The 18,017-nt window shown below is 46.7% G+C and overlaps 1 protein-coding gene across 1 annotated transcript in view; it reads right to left on the bottom strand.

The window, feature by feature from the left end:
• Nucleotides 1-11,875: 11,875 nt before the first annotated feature.
• LOC137537022 (uncharacterized) overlaps nucleotides 11,876-18,017 on the bottom strand; it is a 135,884-nt gene continuing 129,742 nt past the window's right edge. Inside the window, exon 25 of the mRNA XM_068259178.1 lies at nucleotides 11,876-14,898. Within this exon, the coding sequence (XP_068115279.1) occupies nucleotides 13,040-14,898 (1,859 nt within the window). The 3' untranslated portion in view covers nucleotides 11,876-13,039. The remainder of the gene's footprint in view (nucleotides 14,899-18,017) is intronic.

Genomic DNA, 18,017 nt, shown 5'->3' with positions numbered 1-18,017 from the left:
TTCATCCTCTGCAGTCTCTTCCTCGGTTGAGTCCTCCTCTTCCGCTGCACATTTCTCTTCCACCATGGCCTCCAAGCTCCCCAGAGTCTGTCCCACTGTGCAGGTGCAATGGTTTCATGCTGTGTTGCGGATGTTGTCTCTGGAAACAGAGGCCCAGGAGTGGCTGACAGCACAAAACCTCAGTATTGAGGTTTCGTGTACGACAATGGTACCAATCTGTTGACTGCATTGAAAAGTGTCCGAATGACTCATGCCATGTATGGCATACATAAACTATTAACCACTTGCCGACCAGTGGCTTTCTGGCTCATCTGTGCTGCGTAGGCTCTCCAGCCCGCAGCACAGATCAGGTTTTAGCCAGGGCGATCAGACTTACCCCCCTTTTTCCCCACTAGGGGGATGTCCTGCTGGGGGGGGGTCTGATCTCCGCCGGCTCTCTGCACTTTGCGGGGGGGGGCTCTTCAAAGCCCCCCTCAGCAGCGTTTTCAGCGCTCCGTCCCTCTCCCTCCCCCTCTGAGCTGCGCAGGACGGATATCCATCCTGCGCATTGTAGGATAGGCTTCAGCCTATCAAATGACGGCAATCCCCGGCCAATCAGAGGCCGGGGATCGCCGATCTGCCTTACGGCGCTGCTGCGCAGCAGCGCCGTATGATGTAAACAGCGGGGATTTCTTCCCCACGTGTTTACATTTTGCCGGCGAGCCGCGATCGGCGGCTCTCCGGCTGTTCACGGAGACAGCCTCCGTGAACGGACATGGAAGTTTCCATGGAAACTTGCAGACGACCAGTTTACGCCAATCAGCGTTAGCTGGTCGTCAAGAGGTTAAAGAAGAGAAAAGAAAGCCCCCATGGCAAGCACCACTTGAAAAAATACAAAATATTTTATTCAACAATTTCAACATCTGATAATAAAGACATAATGAGATTCAACATAATGAAATAAAATCAATTAAAACAAACGGCAAGAACTAATCCCTGCTGCCAGAAATCAATCATAAACACATATGATAAATGGTATATTAATCTAGCATCCAATAGTAATAAATCAATGATGGCTAATAATAATAAAGTCATACCAGCATGGTGGGCATCTATCAAAAAGCCTTCTCAGTCATGTATGGCACACATGTTCTTAGTCATGTATGGCACACATGTTGAATCAGATTGTGCAATGTTTCGCGGACATGCATTCAGGATTCCCGGACATCCTGAAGCAGGCCAGGAAAGTGGCTGGACATTTCCGATGATGCTACAAGGTCATGACTCACCTTACTAAGCTTCAGCGGCAGTACAAAATGCCATGAGACACCTTATAGGTGAAAGCCCCACCAGATGGAATTCGACTTTGCTCATGTTGGATCATCTGTACCAGCAGCAATGTGCTGTTAATGAGTATCTGTGTGCATTGGCTGTTAGGACAGTCTCTGAGGAGGTGGGTTATTTTTACCTACCAATTTACTCAAATGTATGTAAATTTGTATGCAAATATATGCAACTTAAAATTGGACCAATCAATTTAAACCTGGGTGGGACTTGATTGGTCCATTTTCAAACTGCATATATTTGCATACACATTTTTTACATACATTTGCATAAACTCATAAGTATTTGCGTATCATTGATCACCCCTAGTGCTCATCTGCGATGCCTGCATTTTGAGGAGACCACTAATCTGGTCAGTCACAGTGACATCATGCCTTACATCTTTTTTCTGGAGCGTGCAGCGTGTTGTGTCCTTGGCCAGGCCATGGATGAGCTGGAGTGTGAAGAGGAAGATGAGTTCATGCTGTCTCCACTTGAAGAGGGGCCATTGTCATTGGCTGTACATGGGCAGAGGGAGGAGTCTGAAGAGTAGTCAGAGGAGGAGGATGGTGGCTATGGTGGTGAGGGAAAGCAAGAAAAGCAGGTTCCCCGTGGGCTGCTCACCTGTTAGAGGGCCCTAGTTTTGTACGTAGTTGGGGAGACTGCTGGTGTGCAAAGTGATACAAGAGGTCATATCATCTGGTGGACTAGGTAGGTTCAAACAGATAGAGGAAGAGACCTAGTTATAGTACCTAGATATTAACATGAAACAATAACACTAAACAGAACAAAACATATATTCGTTGGTCCAAATTCTGAACTTTCTAGGTATGTTGCTACTACTCCAAAAAAGACCTATCTTCATTCTTGTAGTTTACAATATATTAGTTCCCCATCCATGACTCTGGAATGTTAAAACTATATATACCCCCCGACATTCTATTTCTGATTTTTTTTTGCTCCATAAGTAGGTTTCTCGTGACTATGTATTTCAGCTGTACAATACAAATTTGGTCTACTGATTTCCAGTTGGAGGAGATCAATGAGAGAGCTGTGAGAAGAGTATGAGCTATTTGAGGTCTAATTTGTTTAGGGAGTTCCTCTAATCCCACCAATAGTACAGCCAATTGAGGGGAGAGTTTGAAATTATATTTAAAAAATCTTATCAAGGCCTCGACTTGTTTCCAAAAAGCAAAAATGAATGGGCACTCCCAAAACATATGTAATAACGTTCCTCGAGCAGAAAGACAGTGCCAACATAGAGGAGATCTACCGACCGAGAAGGATGCCAGCCTCCTTGGGGTATAATACCATCGGTATAGGAGTTTGCGGGATTGCTCCCAATGGGAATTGCATTTAGATAGTTTTAAAATCATAGTAGTTGCAGAAATAATCTGTTTGAGTGATATCTGAGTATTAAGTTCATTGGACCAGCTGAGAGCAAGCCGTTTAAGAGGGGAGCATGTGGTCATGTGGAAAGTTTCATACCATGTCAATATATCTCCTCTATGCGAACCTTTGAAGTTTAATAAAGTAAGTATCTGGGCAGGCAATTGAGGTATCTGTATATTATGGGTTTTGATCAGATGGAATATTCTGTGGTAGGTGAAAAGTTGGGATTGAGGAAGCATAAATTCTGTCTGGAGACCTGCAAAGGATTTAATTGTGGGACTATAGAAAAAAACATAAGCAAAAGCGGTGCCAGTAACAGTCCCCCGCCTGCAGGGCGATTTCATGCTAAAGGTGAGGTAGCGATCATGTCCGATATGAGATCCATCTTCTGCACAAAGCCTCAACAGGGTGCTTCTGGATCCATCCTCAGGTAACCAGCAGGTATCCGGCTACCTTGGGTTAATGATTAGTGCTGCTCATACCAAGTAGCTACTAGTATGTAGCTACTCAGAATCTAAATTAAAATTAGACAGCGATGACGAAGGGAGATGGGGTGTTAACTTACCTGTGCCGCCTGGATCCAAAAAGCTCCACTTGCGTTCCACATCAATCTCCACGTTACTTCGATGCTTCCTCCTTCAACCCAGAAGGAAAAAGAGTGGGAGTGATGTGGAATGCAAGTGGAGTGCATCGAATCCAGGAGGCAGCACGGTAAAGTTAACCCCTTCTCTCCCGTGGTCAGCGCTGGCTAATTTCAATTCTATTTCCGAGTAGCTACGTAATCGAAGCTACTCGGTATGAGCAGCACTATTAATGATCACTGTGAACAGTCTGAGGACTGAGGGGCCTCTGGACTTCTGGGTGTGTAGGCTTGACCTGTGGCCAGAGCTGTGGCAATTTGCCATGGAGCTGTATGCTTGCCCCGCCTCAAGTTCCCTGTCAGAAAGGACATTCAGTGCAGCAGGAGAGATCGTGACAGAAAAGCAAAGTCACCTGGCACACAGCAGTGTTGATTACTGGACATTTGTAAAAAAAATAATGGAGTCATGGATACTAGAGGGTTACAGCACTGATGTGTAATAAGGTCCTAATTTAGTTGGATTTTTACTAGGGATGGGACGACGAATCCGGCGAATCCACAAATCCCTCGAATATTAGGAAATATTCGAGATTCGTGGAATCGAATCCCGACGCCATTTTCCGTTCGCCGAATCCCGACGCTGCATCGTCGCGCATCCGCCGCTTCACCCGCTCGCAATTGTCCTCCTCCCGCTCCCCGTGCCGCCTCCGCTCGCCCTCTGCATAAATAAGAAGCAGCATCTCACCTCCAGCGTGGAGCCCGGAGCGGCAGACCTCCTGCAGACTTCCTTATTCCCCCTAGTGACCGGCTCTTACTACGCGTCATCAGTAAGAGCTGGTCCGGTGGCCACTAGGGGGAACTAGGAAGTGAAGGGAGAAGTCTGCCGCTCCGGGCTCCACGCTGATGCTGGAGGTGAGAGGCTGCTTCTCCTTATTTATGCAGGGGGACAAGGGGAGGAGGCTGCGGGGGGAGGGAGGAGGGTATGTGCCACCCATACGAAGCCCCCATAGCCTGCTATCTACACTGAAGCCCCCATACGAAGCCCCCCATAGCCTGCTATCTATACTGAAGCCCCCCATAGCCTGCTACCTATACTAAAGCCCCCATAGCCTGCTAACTATACTGAAGCCCCCCATAGCCTGCTACCTATACTAAAGCCCCCCATAGCCTGCTAACTATACTGAAGCCCCCCATAGCCTGCTACCTATACTGAATGCCCCCATAGCCTGCTACCTATACTGAAGCCCCCCATAGCCTGCTACCTATACTGAAGCCCCCCATAGCCTGCTACCTATACTGATGCCCCCATAGCCTGTTACCTATACTGAAGCCCCCCATAGCCTGTTACCTATACTGAAGCACCCCCAAAGACTGTTGCCTATATTGAAGTCCCCTTACCCAGCTACCTATACTGAAGCCCCCCATAGCCTGCTAACTATACTGAAGCACCTCCATAGCCTGCTAACTATACTGAAGCACCCCCATAGCCTGCTGCCTATATTGAAGCCCCCTTACCCAGCTACTTATACTGAAGCCCCCCATAGCCTGCTACCTATACTGAAGGCCCCTATACTGAAGGCCCCTATACCATGCTACCTATACTGAAGCCCCCTATACTCTGCTACCTATACTGAAGGCCTCTATACCCTGCTGCCTATACTGAAGACCTCTATACCCTGCTGCCTATACTGAAGGCCACTATACCCGGCTGCCTATAATGAAGGCCACTATACCCTGCTGCCTATACTGAAGGCCACTATACCCTGCAACCTATACTGAAGGCCCCTATACCTTGCAACCTATACTGAAGGCCCCTATACCTTGCTAGCTATACTGAAGACACCTTTACCTAGCTACCTATACTGCGGGCAACTATACCATGGATCGCACAATTCTTATGTGCAGGATTCGTTAGATTCGGGATTCGAAAGGTTCGAGATATTCGAGAACCTTTTTAGATTCGGATCCGGATTCGAAGAAATTGTGGATTTGTCCCATCCCTAATTTTTACCTATTACTACCCTGGCGCATGCCAGTTACTCCAGGCCTCATGTCACCCTGGCCTCTGTGTCACACAGAGGCTGAAAGTCAAATATTTATTCAGTAGGTTATTGCCAATGTTTATGGCCTGAGTGTCATACAGATGCTGAAAGTCAAGCAGGTAACTGCTCAATTTTTCAGGCATCACCTAGTGTGGCTGCTAATTTACATGTTTCTGCGGGTAACTGCTCAATTTTTCTAACCTCACCTAGTTTTGACAGGTAAGTGCTCTGTTTTTCAGGAATACCCTAGTGTGTCTGCTATATCTAATTCTAAAATACAATGTCATGGACATAATTGAATACAAGGAAGAAATTCCTATAATCTGCCATGATGCAGTGTGATGCTGCCTGTATAAGCAGGATGCAAAAGGAGGAGTAGAGATAACAGACGCCTGACTCAGAAGACAGGATAACCTCTCAGGTGTAAAGCCCCCCTGGGATACAGGCAACCCAAGAGTAGACAGCGCCTATCTTGGTACATTGCCAGCCCACAGGAAACTGGAGAGTCCACCCTCCTAAACAGCACCTGCGGAACCCAACTTGGTGACATCTGCAAAATATATAGTAATTTATTGCAAGCATCATTTCTACAGAGCAAACTCTACCATACAGACAAGAAATTAATTGATATTCTTTTATAAAATGAAAAAAACGATTCCATTCTGTACATATGAAAAGAATGTATTCACATTATTGTATACAGAGTATATACAAATAATAAGTAGTCACTGAAATGATCGTAATACCTCTAACATTCAAATCTAGTAACATTTTTAAGTGAAATATAACATAAAAGGAATTATGAACGTGTAAGCCAGCCTTATCCAATCTTACCGAGCCTAATAATCAGAGCCACTCAGTTATACACTAAATAACATCATCACAGATGCATTCTCTACCTTATTCAGCTAACTTTGTATAATATTCTTTGACCTTGTGGTAGGCTAAACCCTCTGATTCACATCCTGGGAAATGCTTCTTTCTCATATATTATTCCAATGCACATATATTGGAGGAACATCATCAAATTTCCCAGATAATTTGAAGTGTAAATAAACTCAGCAGATAAGGAATGGTACAGTATGTGTAGTAACAATGGTAAACAGGGCCTTCCTGGAGTCTCACATTTTTATTTTCACTTTATAGGATTAAATGTCGACTTGTGCACAGCAGCCATATCAGTGTGATGTAAAATTTGGGTCATTCAGCCAAAATAATTATCTTTTCACCACTATTTGTTGTCAGGAGTGTTTGTTCAGCCAGATAAAAGTGTTTTGTTTTTTTATTTACTCTTCAAAAGAGCCATGGGTGCATGGATTTGCAGATCATGCCTCATTTTCATAGATGTAGCTTCTGGTTTATGAATCAGAATCAGAATCAGTTTTATTTCGCCAAGTACAGCAAGAGCCATAATCGGAATTATTTGTGGTACTCATGGCATAGACAGATACAACAACAATACAATTGAAATGCAGTAATCAGATATACAGAGGAGGCAGCGACGGGGACCAGCTGCCGACCCGGCAATTACGAGTGCAGGCCGGACTGGGGAAAGTCAGAGTTCAGTGACCAAACGGCCTGGGGGAAGGTGTTCTTCCGCCTGGTGGTTTTGGATGGTATAGTCCTGAAGCGGCGGCCCAACGGGAGGAGCCTGAAGTAGTGGCTGCCAGGGTGAGAGGGGTCACGGGAGATCATGGTGGCCCTCTTACTCAATCTAGCGGAGTGGAGGAGATCAAGAGGTGGAAGAGGGGACCCGATGATTCTCTCTGCATCAGTTATGACCCTCTGCAGTTTATGTTTATCACTGGCCGTTGCGCCCGCGTACCAAACAATGACTGAGGAGCAGAGGATGGATTCTATGGTGGCGGTATAGAAGCTGGCCAGCAGCTCCCGTGGCATGCCAAATCTCTTCAGTTGGCGCAGGAAGAACAACCTCTGCTGGGATTTCTTTTGAATTTTAGTGGTGTTCTGCCCCCATTTCAGATTATTGGTGAGAGTCGTGCCGAGGAACCTAACCGATGTCACCATAGAAACTTCTGTTCCTCCAATGAGGACAGGCGAGGGGGGGGGAGGGTTCCTCCTGAAGTCTACAACTAGTTCAACAGTCTTTGCTGTGTTGAGAACTAGGTTGTTCTCCCTGCACCAGTTGCATATTCTCTCGACCTCGCTCCGGTATTCATGCTCTCCGTTTCTTCCAATTAGGCCAATAATGGTGGTGTCATCCGCAAATTTGATGACCTTCACAGAGTCAGCGGATGAGATACAGTCGTTGGTATAAAGGGAGAACAGTAGAGGTGACAGAACACAGCCTTGTGTAGCCCCAGTATTGGTGGTTCGAATGCTGGAGTAATAGTTGCCGAGCTTCACCTGTTGTGTTCTATTTGTCAGGAAGTCCTTGATCCATGCTCGGAGAGTGGGATCAACTCCGAGCTGTGTCAGATTGGTGATCAGGATGTCAGGGCAGATCGTGTTGAACGCTGAGCTAAAGTCTAGGAACAGGATCCTGGCATAGGAGGCCGGCCTGTCTAAGTGCTCAGTGATGTGTGCCACGCTGACATTGATGGCATCCTCCACGGATCTGTTTGCCCTATATGCAAATTGGAGCGGGTCTAAAAGGGCGTCTGTGGACCTCTTCAGGTGGGCAAGGACCAGCCGCTCGAGGAGCTTCATGATGTTAGAGGTTAGGGCCACTGGGCGGAAGTTATTGTGCTCGGAACTGCCTGTTTTTTTTGGGACTGGTACAATTATGGACCTCTTGAAACAGGAGGGGACTATACCATCAGATAATGACTGCTTAAACAAGGAGGTGAGCACAGGGGCTAGCTGATCGGCGCAGGTTCGCAGGCAGACAGACGACACTCCGTCCGGGCCGGAAGATTTCCTGGGATTTAGCTTCCGGAGGTGCTGGAGTACCTCGGATTCCCGAACAGCGCTAGGAGCCAGGGCGCCGAGTACGCCAGAGGTCGATGCGGATTTGCCTACGGGCTAGTTGGAATGTTGCTCGAACCTGCAGTAGAACTCATTGAGCTCCTCCGCCAGTCGAGGGCCTGGGGTCGCCGTTTGGGATGTTGGTTTGAAGTTTGTGGCTGCTCTCAGGCCCTTCCATACTTCCCGTGTGTTGGTGGACTGGAGGCAGAGCCCCAGCTTCTCAGCGTAGGCCCTCTTTGCCGATCGCAGTTCTCTTTTCAGGGCGAGCCTAGCTTCTCTGAATTCCTCTAAGGAGCCAGACCTGTGCGCCTCCTCTTTGCGTTTCCGAAGTTGGCGAAGCCTGTCGTTGAACCAGGGCTTGTTGTTGGGGTAGACCCTGAAGGACTTGGACGGGATACACGCTCCTTCGCAGAAGGAGATGTAGGAGGAGATATTCTCGGTCCATTCATCAAGGGTAGGTGCCTCCAGAGCCGTCCAGTCTGTGGTTTCAAAGCAAGCTTGGAGCTGCAGTTTGGCGTCTGCAGTCCATTTTTTGACGGTTTTGGTGATGGGCTTTGAAGTCTCTAGGAGCCTCCTGTAGGAGGGGATCAGGTGTATTGTGTTGTGGTCAGAGTTTCCCAGGGGGGCTCCTTGGGTGGCTTTGTAGGCGTTCTTGTGAACCGTGTAGCAGTGATCCAGGGTGTTACCGCTCCTGGTAGGGCAGGTGATGTGCTGCTTGTAGAGGGGCCTCACGTGCCGAAGGTTCGCCTTATTGAAGTCGCCCAAGATGATGAACAGGGCCTCTGGGAGGGCTGTTTCCCACCGCGAGATACAGTAACTGAGTACATGCAGGGCGGACTTGGAGCATGCATCGGGTGGAATATAGACCCCAACGAGGACAAGGGAAGAGAATTCCCTCGGAGAGTACCGGGGCCTGCAGTTTATGGCAAGGAGCTCAACGTCTGGGGTGCAGGCCTTGTGGAGAGTGGTGGTGTTGGAGCACCAGGAGGTGTTTATGTAAAAGCAGATTCCGCCGCCTCTCGTTTTCCCAGAGAGGGCTGCATCACGGTCTGCTCTTAGGAGGTTGTAGCCTGGTACCTGTAGGGAGTCGTCGGGGATGCTTTCGCACAGCCAGGTCTCGGTAAAACAGAGAACATTGGAATGGAAAAAAAATAAAAAGTGAACCAAATTCAGGCCTATTACTACATGTAACGCACAAAAATGGTCATAGGCTAAACAGTATCAGAGCAATCAATGTTAATTTATTGTACCATATAATCAAATGATAGGCAGCCTATTGGGCCAATCAAAGTGCGGGGATCATGTCCTAAAAAGCTACAGGACCCGACGGGACTCAGGGCAGGATTAACAGAGTGTCCGTTATTTAAAAGGAGCATGTGTCAGTTACCAGTGCCTGCTATGCAGCACTGCTACCTGTAGCGTGCGCACTGAGATTTTAATTTGGGCTGCTCAAATTAATGAATCAACCTCACTGTTCCCACAAAATACATGTAATGCAGCAGTGTTTCCCACAAAATACACGTAAGGCGGTAATGTTCCCACAAGATACACACATTTGGCATAATTTCCATCTAAAAATCACATAAAAATAAAGCAGTATTTCCTGCCCTTAAAGGGGAACTCTGCCTAATGTGTTCTTTAATTGATGTATGCCAGCAGGCCGTCCTCCACCCCTAAGATACTGTCCCCTAATGTCTCCAATGCCATGATAATAAAAGCAATCTACCTGGTGTCTCTAGCAGGTGACTCTCGGCATCCAGCACCTCTCCCTAATCTTCACATGTCCCGTGCTAACAGGCGGTGCAGGGCTACAGGAAAATGGTGCCTGAAGCCCTGCACTGAAGACACAAATAGTCTCCATTGCAGAGCTTCAGACACCATTTTCCCGTAGCCCTGCAGGAACCCACATACTTCCGCATCCTGAAGGTGAGCTGCGGCCAGTATCCGTGACGCCACAACACCAGTTCACCTGCGGGGGATGGGGGGGGGGAGCATTGAATCGCCTGCACCGGCGGGCCAGATAAAATAGCTTGGTGGGCCGAATATGTGGCCCACGGGCCATAGTTTGCCCACCCTTGTTCCAGAAACATACAAAGTAAATGGAATACAGATGGGAACATCAAGCTTGGATAGGGACTTAGGAGCACCCGTTCACAACAAGTAAAATAATTGTATTCCATGCCAAGCAGCTGCGGCTAAAGCAAATACAATTTTGGGATGAATTAAAAGGGAAATAAAAACTTAAATTCTAGCATAATATTGCCCCTGTTCAGCTCTCTAGTAAGGCCACATCTGGAATATTGATTACAGTTCTGGGCACAGCATTACAGGAAGGATATTGCAGTTTTAGAGCAGGTGCAGAGATGAGCAACAAAACTGATACGAGGGATGGAAGGTCACATTTACCAAGAAAGGTTAGATAAACTGGGTTTATTTAGTCTGGAGAAAAGACACCTTAAAGGAGATCTAATTAATATGTTGAAATTCATCAGAAGTCAATAATAAAATCTTGTCCCTAGGCTTGTGCAAAGGACTAAGGGGCATGATCTGTGCATTAAGGAAAAATGTTTAGGCCATTTATTTAGTTCTTTACACTAAGATGTGAAACATGGGTTGCTACATATGAAAGAGCAGAATGTAAATGAGGAGTAACACATGAAAAAGGAAACCTGATGCCCAAGGAAGCTGTACATGAGGGGCTGCAGTACATGGATGTTACACATGGAAGAGGGGGCTGTACAAGGAATGGGAGGGACTGCAGTACATGGATGTTACACATGGAAGAGGGGGCTGTACAAGGAATGGGAGGGGCTGCAGTACATGGATGTTACACATGGAAGAGGGGGCTGCACATGGAATGGGAGGGGCTGCAGTATATGGATGTTACACATGGAAGAGGGGGCTGCACATGGAATGGGAGGGGCTGCAGTACATGGATGTTACACATGGAAGAGGGGGCTGCACATGGAATGGGAGGGGCTGCAGTACATGGATGTTACACATGGAAGAGGGGGCTGCACATGGAATGGGAGGGGCTGCAGTACATGGATGTTACACATGGAAGAGGGGGCTGCACATGGAATGGGAGGGGCTGCAGTACATGGATGTTTCACATGAAAGAGGCGGCTGCACATGGAATGGGAGGGGCTGCAGTACATGGATGTTACACATGGAAGAGGGGGCTGCACATGGAATGGGAGGGGCTGCAGTATATGGATGTTACACATGGAAGAGGGGGCTGCACATGGAATGGGAGGGGCTGCAGTACATGGATGGTACACATGGAAGAGGGGGCTGCACATGGAATGGGAGGGGCTGCAGTATATGGATGTTACACATGGAAGAGGGGGCTGCACATGGAATGGGAGGGGCTGCAGTACATGGATGTTACACATGGAAGAGGGGGCTGCACATGGAATGGGAGGGGCTGCAGTACATGGATGTTTCACATGGAAGAGGCGGCTGCACATGGAATGGGAGGGGCTGCAGTACATGGATGTTACACATGGAAGAGGGGGCTGCACATGGAATGGGAGGGGCTGCAGTATATGGATGTTACACATGGAAGAGGGGGCTGCACATGGAATGGGAGGGGCTGCAGTATATGGATGTTACACATGGAGGAGGGGGCTGCACATGGAATGGGAGGGGCTTCAGTATATGGATGTTACACATGGAAGAGGGGGCTGCACATGGAATGAGAGGGGCTGCAGTACATGGATGTTACACATGGAAGAGGGGGCTGCACATGGAATGGGAGGGGCAGCAGTACATGGATGTTATACATGGTAGAGGGGGCTGCACATGGAATGGGAGGGACTGCAGTACATGGATGTTACACATGAAAGAGGGGGCTGCACATGGAATAGCAGGGGCTTCTGTACATGGATGTTACACATGGAAGAGGGGGCTGCACATGGAATGGGAGGGGCTGCAGTACATGGATGTTACACATGGAAGAGGGGGCTGCACATGGAATAGGAGGGGCGCTGCTGCACATAGCTGGAGAGCCCCAACATACTTGGCCTGGGGCAGAAGAGGTATAAATCCGGCCTTGGTTGAGGTTATGACCATTCTCTGTGTTGGATGTATTTCTGGAGGTGTGAGGTGGTCGCCCTTCAGGCACGGTTAGCTCCTGTATATATGTACAAAGAGACATTACTTGGGTCTCGCAGGATTGTGCGTGTTTCTGGGTTAGTACTTTAGTAGGCGTTAGTCTAATTTATGGGACCCAGCAGGAAACCTCATAGGGAAATTCCACTAACATGATTGGGTGGACAGCACCCCCCCGAACTGCTAGGTTTCTGGTTGTAGTATATGCCCACACTATTCAGCCAATCACAATGCTTTATGCTGTAGAGGGTGCTGTGATTGGAGAACTGTTCCCTATGAAGTTTCCTGCTGGGTCCCCTAAACTAGAATAGCGCCCTTTTGTGTTTATCTCATCATGTCTCCTCTGTTCAGGATATTTAATGCCTTAATAAATCAATTCACTGACTAGCATGAAAGAGTCCTCGGGATTCTGTGTAAAGATGCTTCCATCCATGTGCACCTTATAAGGAATAAAGGAAACATTGCAAAACACTGAAGGTCATCACATTTCCCACACTCAGTGCATTAATAGAGCTTCTCACCAGTAATGATAGAGGGATAAGCGAAACTGAGCAAGCCTGTTATTGGCTGCTGCTCTCCATCCTCCCTACTTCCGGCTATGTCAGGTATATGGAGCGCAGTGTGCAGCAGCCACTAACAGGCAAGGCCAGGTTCACTGAAGGAAAAGCTGTTTCACTGATCCTTACTTCTCACCAGTGTGAGCTCTCTCATGTCTGACAAGAGCTGATTTCTGTGCAAAACATTTCCCACACTCAGCACATGAATACGGCTTCTCACCAATGTGAGCTCTATCATGTTTGAGCAGATCTGATTTCTGTGCAAAACATTTCCCACACTCAGCACATGAATATGGCTTCTCACCAGTGTGAGTTCTCTCATGTTTCAGCAGATCTGATTTCTGTACAAAACATTTCCCACATTCAGTGCATGAATACGGTTTCTCACCAGTGTGAGTTCTCTCATGTGAGATAAGGTGTGATTTATGCCCAAAACATTTCCCACACTCAGCACATGAATACGGTTTCTCACCAGTGTGAGTTCTCTGATGTGAGACAAGGAGTGATTTATGCCCAAAACATTTCCCACACTCAACACATGAATACGGTTTCTCACCAGTATGCGTTCTCTCATGTGAGACAAGGAGTGATTTATGCCCAAAACATTTCCCACACTCAGCACATGAATACGGTTTCTCACCAGTGTGAGTTCTCTCATGTTTGAGCAGATCTGATTTCTGTACAAAACATTTCCCACACTCAGTGCATGAATACGGTTTCTCACCAGTGTGAGTTCTCTCATGTGAGAGAAGGTGTGATTTATGCCCAAAACATTTCCCACACTCAGCACATGAATACGGTTTCTCACCAGTGTGAGTTCTCTGATGTGAGACAAGGAGTGATTTATGCCCATAACATTTCCCACACTCAGCACATGAATATGGCTTCTCACCAGTGTGAGTTCTCTCATGTTTGAGCAGATCTGATTTCTGTACAAAACATTTCCCACACTCAGTGCATGAATACGGTTTCTCACCAGTGTGAGTTCTCTCATGTCTGACAAGGTGTGCTTTATTCCTAAAATATTTCCCACACTCAGCACATGAATATGGCTTCTCGCCAGTGTGAGTTCTCTCATGAGAGACAAGGTGTGATTTATGCCAAAAACATTTACCACACTCAGCACATGAAAGCGGTTTCTCACCAGTGTGAGTTCTCTTATGTCTGACAAGGTGTGCTTTATTCCTAAAATATTTCCCACAATTAGTACATGAATATGGTTTCTTCCCAGTGTGAGTTCTCTCATGTAAGACAAGGCTTCCTTTAGCTGTAAAACATTTCCCACACTCAGCACATGAATACGGTTTCTCACCAGTGTGAGTTCTCTCATGTTTGACAAGTTGTGATGTTTGCCTAAAACATTTCCCACACTCAGCACATGAATACGGCTTCTCACCAGTGTGAGTTCTCTCATGTAAGACAAGGTGTGCTTTATTCCTAAAACATTTCCCACACTTATCACATGAAAAAGGCTTCTCACCATTGTGAGATCTCTCATGCCTGACAAGGTTTACTTTAGCTCCAAAACATTTCCCACACTCAGCACATGAATACGGTTTCTCACCAGTGTGAAATCTTTCATGTGAGACAAGTTGTGATTTTTGCCTAAAACATTTCTCACACTTATCACATGAAAAGGGCTTCTCACCATTGTGAGATCTCTCATGTCTGACAAGGTTTACTTTAGCTCCAAAACATTTCCCACACTCAGCACATGAATGGGGCTTCTTACATATGTGAGATCTCTCATGACTGACCAGATGTGACTTCTGAATAAAACATTTCCCACAGGTGGAACAGGAATGAGACCCTCCAGCAGGGGGAGAGCTCTGCTGGGTATGAGACACCCCAGGATTAGACAGGTGAGGGGAGACTGGGGGAATATTTGGAGGACCCTCTTGTCTAATGACATCATCATCCATTGTACAGTCTGTGGATACAGAGAGGCGAGTCTCTGAGAGGTTCCTGATGCCGGGACTCCGCCCTGCAAATAGAGAAACATCGTCACTTCCTGTTAGAGAATTCTGAGGGGAGTAACAATTATCATTAGGGATAGTCAGTGGGATGCTGATAATTCCAAGTTGATGCAAAGTTTATGCAGATTGGAGATGGAGCAAATGCAGCAGCTGCATCTGATAAGAAACATACAATTTGCATTGCAGTCAGAGTTATTTGCATCTCATTGGCCATACATGGAAAAGCAGGAAATTGTAGAGCTTGATGAGACAATGGGCTCTATTCACAATCATTTATCGTATGGCGGTAAACAAAAGTCAGAACAAGTCCGAAGGAAATAAGACCATGTTGACATTCACAAAGTTTTCCGCGTGATATTTACACATGCAGAAAAGTGCAAAAATAATGCAAAAATGTGAAAATTGTTAAATACGATTATTTTCTTCACAAAAAACGAAATTCACATAAAAAAGGGGCACATTATTTATGCCTTAGCTACCGATTTTTTATCACCTGCAAGTGCCTGGTGATCATTTTCTGCTTCCCAATAAAGTAAATGGAGTCTAGAGCCTTTAGCGCTGTGTTTGCTGGACTTTAACACATTTATTTTGACGATTTTTTCCCGCATGTTTGACAACGGTTTCCAAATTTTTTTTTACCGCCATCTACTCGTATGCGGAAAACATGCAGAAATTTTTTTGTGAATGTAGAAATTACCGCTGGTGGGAATTTTGTGGTAAAAAAAAAAAAAAAAAGCCCAATGGACTCAAAGTTTTATACTTGTGACAGGCCTCTATGTACATATAGCAAGAAATCTGCGCTATGTTTGTAGAGCAATGTGGTTTCATTCAGGCCACGCCCACAACGGTGCGCTGGGGTGTAACGGCCACTTTGACATGCGGCTTACTGCACTGCAAGGCACCACCTAACCCACATTTACAGTGCGGCGGTAGCATTGTGGTATAACCAGCTGCGCTATGGTAATGCACTGCATGCAGTACATTACTGCTAAACGGGTGTCTTAAAAGACATCCGAAGCGAAAATAAACGAATGAAATAAACGATTGTATCTATCTTCCTTCTCCTAAAAATGACTTTTTAAGATATTCCACGGTTTTATTTTATGTTTAGATCTACTTTTTAAGTTTTAACTGTTTTATTGTTTTTGCTCAATGACACATTCATTGAAGTGTCATTATAGTATATTCATTTCCTGTCTGTCTGAGTCAGGACTGAGTCAGCCACTTACATACCTGATATTTAACTCTTTCAGGCAGATAAAGATAAAAGAAACACAGCATAGTTATTAGTGTGCTTGGCACTGTATATACCCATGTCTATCTCATCATGTCACACGTCACTTCGGATATCCTTTAACAGATACAGTGAAGCATACTTTCATAGACTGTATACTTCACTGTATGTGACATAGCACCTCCGTTATGTGCAGTACGACTTTTTTGATCCATTGCATTGTCTTCCTGTTATATAGGGAACGCAATGCAATGTCCCACTGTGACCGCGGCCTTACACATTCTTATCACCATTGTGTATTCGTGTCACTCATGTGCCTCTTGTAAATGTAACTTTTTCTCTCTCTTATCACAAATTGTGCCAATAAATACATTGTGAAGTCAGTGGCACCATTTGGTTTGGGCCTTGACCAAGTGCTGGAGCACCCCGATCCTTTCCCTCTCTTCCCGCCATTAGAATCTTTAGCTCACCCGGATGACATTAGGAGGCTGCCTGTCTGACTAGTGAGGAGAGAGAATCAGGCAGTAATTAGGACATTACTCACTTACAGGCAGTCAGTGTGAGACAGGTGAGTTCCGTTGGCACTTGCTGCGGAGAGTGTGGGACATCCTGACTGCTAGGGGGCGCTGCTCATGTAAATGGATGTTGCCCACAGTAATAAAGGGAAGGGAGCCTCTGATCTGCAGAGATATCCCTCTGGCCAGACGTGACCTGAGGTCTGCTCTCCCCACCACTTGTCTTCCTCTCCTTCATTATACTCTTACCCTTAAAGGACACCATAAGCAAGATAGATATGGAGGCTGAAAAAGATAAGCCTGTTTGGCTCTGTGCTACCGTGCAGGCATTAGCAGTCTGAGGCTACACAGTGCAGCCATGCACCCAGCTTGTCGGTCTGCTTTGCGGGGGAGGGGGGGCAGCGCTGGAATGGCAAGGCAGAGAGGTAAAGGGAGACGGGGGAAGCATCTACGGGATCCAGATACTTCCATCTACTTAAATTCATCACTGTTTTCCCTTCAGGTTAAACACCTAAACACTCTTCCTGTTTCCTTATTCTAACCAAAGACAAGGGGCATAACTACACTGGGCCGAACCTACATAATGGGGGTGGTTTGTGTGCTGGGCTTGGGATCAAGGGGGGGGGGGGGCATCATGTATAGCAGCAGCAGAGCTAAACAGGCCACTCTTCATTTCCTCTTCAGTTTGCAAGTGCCGTGCAGCCAGCCAATCACCATGCAGGTTCAGTCACATGTTGCTTGGCAACTGGCTTACTGCGCTCCACTTGTACACTGAAGAGGAAGTGAAGGAACCTGTATTGTCGACAAGAGTAGGTAATGTATACTGCTCCACTGCTGCTCTGCAATATGTAAAGGATCAGGGTACCGCTCCCTAGCCACTCCCCTGCTGGGGTTATTGTTACGCATCCGAAGCTCCACCCCCCAGCTCCCAGGCCAATCCCCCGCTGGGGTTATTGTTACATATCTTAAGCTCCACCCCCAGCTCCCGGGCCCCTCCCAAGCAGCGGTTATTGTTACGCACCAGTTTAAAACTCAAATGTTCACCATAAATGTTAGAGTACAAATCTTGTAGATGTAAAACTGCAATGAAAACCTCAGATTTAGTGATGCAGGAATATGCAGGTGCTAGGGTTAGTAACTCACTAACTTGCCCATAAACCATTACACGTCTGAAGCTCCGCCTACCTCCCCAGGAAAAAGGTTGTGGCATTTTCTGCCCGAAGAGTGCCAAAGAACTGTGGCCACCTCCATCTGAGTTGCCACGGCCACAGCAACCCAGGTGGGGTTGCCCAAAGAACTTTTGCCAGCCAGGGGGCAGAAGGGTGAAGCTCAAGACTTCTAATGATTTATGGGCAAGCTGATGAGTTATTAAAACTGG

The sequence above is a fragment of the Hyperolius riggenbachi genome, chromosome 10, assembly GCF_040937935.1.
Source record: "Hyperolius riggenbachi isolate aHypRig1 chromosome 10, aHypRig1.pri, whole genome shotgun sequence".
In the NCBI taxonomy this organism is placed as follows: domain Eukaryota; kingdom Metazoa; phylum Chordata; class Amphibia; order Anura; family Hyperoliidae; genus Hyperolius; species Hyperolius riggenbachi.
The sequence above is the reverse complement of the archived record's forward strand: the minus strand, read 5'-3'. Positions and strand labels throughout refer to the sequence as shown.